Genomic DNA, 7,862 nt, shown 5'->3' with positions numbered 1-7,862 from the left:
TTTCCTTAAGTTTGGGAAATTCTTGTTGACTGTTTGTTTGAATATGCTCTGTTCTCTTTTCCCTCTCTTCTCCTGGTATACCTATTATGTTGCTTTTTCTGATGGTATCAGATAGTTCTTGTAGAGTTCTTTCATTTTTTTTTTCATTTTCAAGTCTCTCTACTTTCTTCTGCATTATTTCCAAATTTCTGTCTTCAATATCCCTAATTCTTTCCTCTATCTGGTCAGCTCTATTTCCTAAGCTTGCTATTTCATTCTTCATCTCTTTTAATGTGTCCCTAATCTCCAGAAGTTCTATTTGGTTCTTTTTTGTGGTTTCAATCTCCTTGGTAGTGTATTCATTTTGTTCATTTATTTTGTTTCTAATTTCTTGGAATTGTTCAGAATTTTTGTGCATCTTGTTGAGTTTTTTCAGAAGTGCAATCCTGAAATCTCTGTCATTTAAATTGCATATTTCTATGTCTTCAAGCTTATTTTCTGGAGATGTTTCACTTTCTTTCTGAGCTTCCTGTCTCCTTGGTTTTTCATGGTGTTTGATGGACTATTAATCTGCTTCGGCATTAATGGGAGTGTACTCTGCTTTTTTTTATTTTTTATTTTGTTTTATTTATTTTTTAAGAAAAATGAGAAATTTTATTATATAGTGATCTCTTTTTAGGACATTGATAAGAGGGGGCTTTTCTTTTGATTTCCAGTAAGTGGTATCCATGTTTCTTGGATATGATTTAAGGCTAAAAATGCTCTTTCCTCTCTGGCATGTGCCACCTCTGAGATCGGGTCCCTGGGTCCCAGGGCTCCACCTCCTTGAAAGGGTGTGATGGGCAATGGAGGTCTGAGTCTCTGAAGCGGTCCTGAGTTCCCGTTACTGCCCCAGTAGACAGATGCAATGTTCTCATGTTTCCTTCTGACTCAGCCAGACTGGGTGGGGGTGGGGTTGATTGGGAGAGGTCTGATGTATATGTGGCTGTTTTCCTTCCCTTAGTGCTGTCCCCAGGTTTCTGCTGTCTTGCTTTGATATCACCATGCCTGTCTTTGGTACTAGCTGTAGTGTATGTTTCAGTACTAGTTGGGCAAATTCCCCTGGGACAAATTTCCCTGAGGCTTAGTGGTGGTAGCTCTGAGAGGATATGGTGGGGGCAGGTGTTCTCTGGGTCGGTGGGGGATGGGGGCATGGCCAGGCTCCTGACTCAGCCTCCCTCTTGGCAATGGCAGTTGCTAAGCCAAGGCGGTTGCTAAGCCACAGCTGTTGCCCCTCCACACTGCCCTGCTCTCTGCCCTGATCTCTGGGCTCCACTGTGTGGAATATGCTAATCACTCAAGCGGCACTGCTTGGGGCTTCTCAGGGCCATGAAATGTCCCCTCCCTCTCCTCCTGCAGGGAGCTCCAGCTGCATATTGCAGCTCCTTTGTTTCACATTCCTAATCTGCCTCCCAGTCTGGCTCGGATTTGCACACCTTTGGATGCTCTGATGTGCATATCTCTCAGACTTGCTTGCGTGCAGTTTGGGTGTTATTTGTTGAGTTGTAGATGTTCAGCTTGTTATTTCAAGGGGAGATATCAGGGGAGATCCCTCATGTCACCTTGCTTCTGACATCTCCCACTTTCATTTTTGAAAAGTATTTTTGCTGGATATTAAATTCTAGATTTTTTTTTTTTTTGGTTTTCTTTTTCTGGCAATTTGACAATATCATCACATTATCTTTTGACTTCTGTTGTTTCTGTGGTCAGTTTTATTGTTGCTCTTTTGAAGTTAATCTTTGTTTTGTTCTCTAACTGCCTTACCCTTAACTCAAAAATATAAAAAAACAATGTAAGCCCTTTAAAGTGCATTTGGAAAAAAGAGAGTAAAATCATGTTTAATGTTACCACCCTAACACAACTAAAGAATTGCACTTTTGGACTCTCGTTTCTGCAAGCATTTTTAAGGTGGTTAATCTTTAATCCTCTGACTATTTCTCTTTTTAATTATACTCTCTTTGATCTGTTTTCAGTTGTGGTGTGTCCAGCTGCATGTGATATTCTTGGAGCCACAAAAACAGATATGAAGAAGCCTTGCAAACATCTACATTTATAATTCTTCCCTTCTATGCAATAGTAAGAGAAACATTTTCCTTATCTACTAATTCCTCACAGATGTATTTATGGTTTTTTATATGTTTAAGGGGGGAAAGGTACATGAAAAATATATAACATATTACATAAAGACTAGTATCTTCACCCTTCCCTTTCTTAAAAATGAAAAGGAACTCTCTTTTAATAATTTTATTTTTATTGCCATGACTCTGCCTTCATTTTACTTTTTTTATGTTTCGGCAAACATTTCGATCAGCTGGAATTTCTGCTACCACTTTTAGTGTTTTTCTTGTGTCTGTGGTAATGCTTTTATGGATTATTTCAAAGTTTTTCCAGGATTTTAAAGATTTTTTTTTTCATTTTTAATAGTTTAGAATTTAAGTAGTACGAATTCTTAAAGTAATTTCTAGGGAAAAAATCTATTTTCTAAGATGCTAAGTAAATTCAGAGTGGCATAATACGTTCATTGTACTCAAATACTCAGGCAGCCTAGCTTTGAAGAAATAGCATGAACTGAAGATTTTGTAAGCCATTGCCCATGTCAACTACCAAAAGTCACCATTCCCAGCAATTCAAGCAAAACTACTGCTCTCATATTCACAGTTTTGTATATACAGAGCCTTGTGGACAGCTTCCCTAGCATCTCCAAGTTGATTAGACAATGGAATATCCAGGAAAGATAGGCAGACATAAAAATAGAAATATTTCTGCTACCTCCAGGAGTAAAGCCATGAGCGTTAACTTCTCTAGTAATTTACCTGAATGGCTTTTATGCCAGATTGCCAAGGCTTTCTCCCAGAAATTTTTGTGGCTTGTATCTGCATTTGAAAGGCAGACCGGTATACTGAAGTTCCTTTCACAGTGCTTATTAAAATTCAACTATGAAATAAAATTTTACAATTTAGGAGTGGTTTCTCATACAACTATCCATTCGAACTTCATTCCAACAAGCCTGTGGAGTTGATAGACTAAAGACAGTCCCCATTTTAGAGGTGGAAACTAAATCAATTGTCCAAGATGCTACAGATAATAAATGACAGAACCTGAACAAGTACCTAAGTCAAGTCTCCTGATTCTGGTGCTCTTTCCTTCCCACAACATTGCCCTCACCTTAGAAAATATTAATAGCCATTAATAAAGGGTGATAAGTTTTCAAAGAATAGATTTTTCTTTTAAACTTTTCTTACCTATGGAAATCATTATCAGTTTTCCAAAAGTGTTTATTTATTTTGATAATTATTTAATTATCAAAACATGGATCTGTTTGATCAGGGGAAATTTTCACTGTTAGTACAAGGCAAAGCCCCTACTCCCAGGATAACAATTTTACTATGTAGTCAGTTCACCTATGGGTGCCCATGAAAGAGATACACACAACTAGAAGCTCAATTTAATTATACTCTTTTTAATTATACTCTCTTCGAGTATAATCGAGTGGAATCTGAATTTGCTCCCCAGGTCCTCAGAGATCAGAGGAAATTAAACAAGTGAACCCTCTTCACCCTCTTCCTGATGTATACATAGGCTGGGACAAGTCTCTGACCCTGGGCAAATATTCCTACATGTTGTGAGTTCAAGGAGGAGTTTTCATGCTTGAATCCTACCACTTCACCTTCTCAAGGCTTTCCACTGAGAAAGCTATATACACAAGGACCAATTATTAGAACAGCAAGTAAAGTGTCATTTAGTAATAAAAGCTTGATTCGAGAATTCAGCATATGGTAACCCCTCCCCTTTTTCTATTGCAGAGTTCTCTGGTTTGAAAAATGAATTGGAAAATGCAGCTAGAGCTACTCCCTCTGTTCTGAATATGAAAAGCTAAGGCCTTCACAAAAAATTTGACCTGACCTAATCATCCAGAGTAGGTGGAACCAACTACTGTATATAGGCACAGATGTGTATCACTTTTCATTGTGATGAGTCTGCTCACTGGTGAGATGTAGCCTAATGATTGATCTCAAATCAATCAGATTAGTAATGCCTATGCAGGAAGATCTAAGAAATAACGTATATCAAGTGCCTGTAATTTTGGGTGAAAATATTTGCTCTCCATCACAGACCAAGCCTGAAGCATGGAAAGAGGGTTAAAAATGTTCCTCTTCCCTCATAGTATACTCGCTGTTCCACATATATCTGTTGGGAAGAGTTGATATCAATGCTGTCTCCTTCCCTTGGGTGGCTTTGGTGATGAGAGAGTGAAGAGCAACTGAGTGCAGAAAAAGAAATTTAGTGCCACCCAGAGATCCAGTGCTCCAGGAGGAAGTAACAAGATTCCCCTCTCAGAACCAAGCTTGCCAGGGCTTCAGCATCAACCAGGGGCTAAGGGGGTCTTTGGGCTCAAAGACTTGTTATTTCAGCAGTTCTTGCACTGTTGCCAGTGTGTTAGAATGAGAATAGATCACAGCCTCTGGTACTGACAGTCAAGCGTGCATTCTCTACCCCCAGACTCTTGCAACATTGAGAGCTGTTATCAAACTGCTTTCCTCAGTGCCTGTAAACAGGTGCTGCCATCAGAACCCATGCTGATGACACACATCAATCCTTCCCAATCTTTGTACTGACTAAGGACGGAGACGCCCTTTTGAGCCCCTGATGATTATGTCTAATATAAGATGAGTAGCTAAATCAAGCTGGCTGTGAGTACAGGACAGTGGTTACTTTTTCAGTAGAGCATGAAGCTTGCTGGAGAGATAATGTTCATCTCTCCTTAAACCAGTCACCTAACATTTAATTGTATTCTTAGCATGTGTTGGAGATGTGGCTGTCTTGGGTCTCCAGTCCTGATAATTTCCTATTACTTCTTTTAGGAGGAGAATCATAGTTTGATATTTTACTGAGATTATAACATTGGCCTAATTAGAAGCAGGAAACTTGTGGGAGTGCAGTAATGTGGCCTCCAAATAATAAGCTGAATCCTGGGTTATAGATGTTTCACATTTAGCCATAGCTCAGTGCCCTGGTTTGTTGGGAAAGCACTAGACTCAACATAAGATTCTGGGGGCCAGTCTTGACTTCTGCACTGACTTGCTGCACAACCTTGAGCAAGTCACTTCCCTTCCCATCGTCTTTAATTTCCTCATTGAAAAACAGGAATATATGATGGGGAATACTAAGAGATTCAAATGAGATCATGGATATAGAGCTTCTCTGACATGCCGAAAATGTCTAAGACCTGTGTAAAGCAAGCTTATTAATATTCACAGGACAATGGAGGATAAAGAAGTATAGTCTATGATTCTTAAAAGTATATATGGAGAAAAGCAAGTGCGTTAGCCCAGGTATTACCCATAAGCCTCAGGTGAGTGTGTTGACAGTACCTCCCTTGGGGTAAGATAGTGGGCTTGGGGACACCAGGAGCCTAATAGAGCTAGGTAAGGGGGGTCAAGGGGAGTCAAAGATGTAACTACTAAAATGAGAGCGTGTGTCAAAAAAGAACATATATAAATATATGCACACAAACATACATACGTACTATACACACATATATCTCACATCTATGATGTGCCAAGTACTCTGCTAAGTCCCTTACATGTATTATCTCATTTAATCCTTATAATAACCCTGTGATATTAGCATGATTATCATCCCTATCTTAGAGATGAAAAAACTGAGACTTAGAGACTAATTTGCTATTTTTCCCATGGTCACTTAGCTAGCATGAAGGACCCAAGTCTAGTGTGACTCCCAAGCCTGTTCTCATAACCATCAGGCACTACTAAATTGCTAACCACAGAATCCTCTGGTTGGTTGGTTCTCCTGATCCCTTGCCTAGCGCTCTAAGTCCAGGTTCAGTCTAAAGGTCAGCCACTAGGGGGCGCTGCCTCCCCTGTTAATGGACACCAGTTGAATCCCTAAGGACTTGTGGGAACTGGCTGTTGTCTTCCAGGGGTGGAAGACTTCTCAGAGACCCCAGAGCCTGGTTCCAGGTTGTTCTTGGGACTCTTCCTCAGCCCCTTTTAATTCACACTTGGCCCCAGGCCCCAAGTGTCCCCAGTGATGTGGGTAAAAATGCCTTTCTATGACAGTTTGTGTGCTTCTCTTCCATGTAGGCCACAGACCAGGCGAGCTACCTGTCTTTATGGGACTCTCAGGGCTTTTGGGGGAGAATGAGTAAAAGGGTAGGAAGAGCCTAGTAGTTAAGAGCCAGGACTCTGTAGCTATACTGTCTGGGATCTCCCTGCAGCCTCCCCACTTCCTTGCTGTCATGTCACCTCCCTAACCCCCAGTTTACTATCTGTAAACATGATAGCACCACTCACCCTGCTGGGGGTTGATGAGTCTTGTTTGGGATAAGATGTGCCAAGCTTAATGCCTGGTGCACCACAAGAGATCTGGGTAATTGATAGTTTCTCACATTGGGCCCAGACCCTTCAAGCAGAAGGAATCGCTACACAGAGCCAGGGCTCATTCCACTCATAGGCCACAGGGCACTGAGGGGTGGGAACAGGTCTCTCAGACCCTTACCTCTGGTAGCCCTGTGCTTGCAGCCTAGATTCTGTGAGGGCCTGCCACTGCCCATCAGGAGACCCCCAAATATATCTCCTTTGGTGATACCTTTGTTGCCTTCAGTTCTTCCTGGCCTGGAGTTTTTCCTATCCTCTGGCTCACTTCCAGCCAGAACTGAAACCTTTCCTCTCTTGCCCTCCCAGAGATTTAATTCTTCACCAATCCCTGTAGATCCCACCTCTCGAAAGCATGGAGCTCTGGAATGAGTTGAGTCTGAATCCTGTCCTGCTTCTTATTGATGTAAACTGGGGCAAGTGCTGTCATCTCTCAAATCTTGGCTCAGCAATTTATATATTGTGTGACCTTGAGCAGATTCCTTAACCTTGCTGATGAACCTCAGTTTTCTCATCTATAAAATTATAATAATAGTACTTGTGTCTCTAGACTGCTATAAGGATTAAATGAGGTAATGCATGTAAAGTACTTTGCACTTAGAAGGTGTCACAGATTACCAGCTGTGTGATTTTGGGCAAGGTTTTTTTTTTTTTAAACCATGCAAAGCCTCAGCCTCCCTAACTGTATCTATCCCTTGGGGTTGTTATATTAAAGGAATTAATCCAAGTAAGTTTCCTAGCCACGCACCAAGTCCATAGTAAGAATTTGATAATCATCAGCTATTGTAGCTCTTACCCTCCTAGCCACCCTGTTGCCTAGTCTCCTCTGGACAGAGAAGGCCTCCCTTCCATCTCAGTAGGTGTTGCCACCTCCTACCCACCCACCCCCAGCTATGCCTGTGTGGTTATCTAGTGGGCAGTTTGCCTTCTGTCCTCCCGAGTCCCCTGTTGTAAAATGGTAGCTCAAGTTCATTGTTCTGTACTGTCAGGAACCTGGTGTTGGTTACTGTGTTTTTGGTTCACACCCAGCTGGCAAGGCTTGTAGCTACCTCCATGCAACTACACAAACCCATGTACAGAAATCATACTAACTCATTTTCTCATTCATAAATGGGCATAATAATTGTATCTATCTTCTAGGATTGTTGTGATTATAGTACCATAGAAGATCATGGCTGTAACATGAGTAGCAAGTGCCTGGCAAAAAGTGTTATAGCTACCACTTACTGAGCACTCACTCTATGTCAAGTTTTCATACTTGAGTTTCTGTGCTCGCATGGAGGTTGCCACAAGCCTTTCCAACTGGGAGTAAACCAAAAACACAGTAACCAACACCAGGCCCCTGACAGGTCAAAATGGTGAACTCAGGCCACCTAACAACCTTGTTTGGAAAGAGGATTGGCAACCATTTTACAACAGACCTGTGGTGGAAGGGAGACAAATGGCCCA

General features: G+C 41.3%; 1 protein-coding gene across 1 annotated transcript in view; it reads left to right on the top strand.

Annotated features, from left to right (window-relative positions):
* TBC1D8B (TBC1 domain family member 8B) overlaps nucleotides 1-5,929 on the top strand; it is a 77,971-nt gene extending 72,042 nt beyond the window's left edge. The window contains exons 22-23 of the mRNA XM_011380975.2: nucleotides 1,992-2,094; nucleotides 3,822-5,929. Coding sequence (XP_011379277.1) covers nucleotides 1,992-2,074 — 83 coding nt within the window. The 3' untranslated portion in view covers nucleotides 2,075-2,094; nucleotides 3,822-5,929. The remainder of the gene's footprint in view (nucleotides 1-1,991; nucleotides 2,095-3,821) is intronic.
* Nucleotides 5,930-7,862: the final 1,933 nt, after the last annotated feature.

This window comes from Pteropus vampyrus, unplaced genomic scaffold (assembly GCF_000151845.1).
Source record: "Pteropus vampyrus isolate Shadow unplaced genomic scaffold, Pvam_2.0 Scaffold419, whole genome shotgun sequence".
Lineage (NCBI taxonomy): Eukaryota > Metazoa > Chordata > Mammalia > Chiroptera > Pteropodidae > Pteropus > Pteropus vampyrus.
Note: the sequence above shows the minus strand (reverse complement) of the source record. Positions and strands in the feature narration are given on the sequence as shown.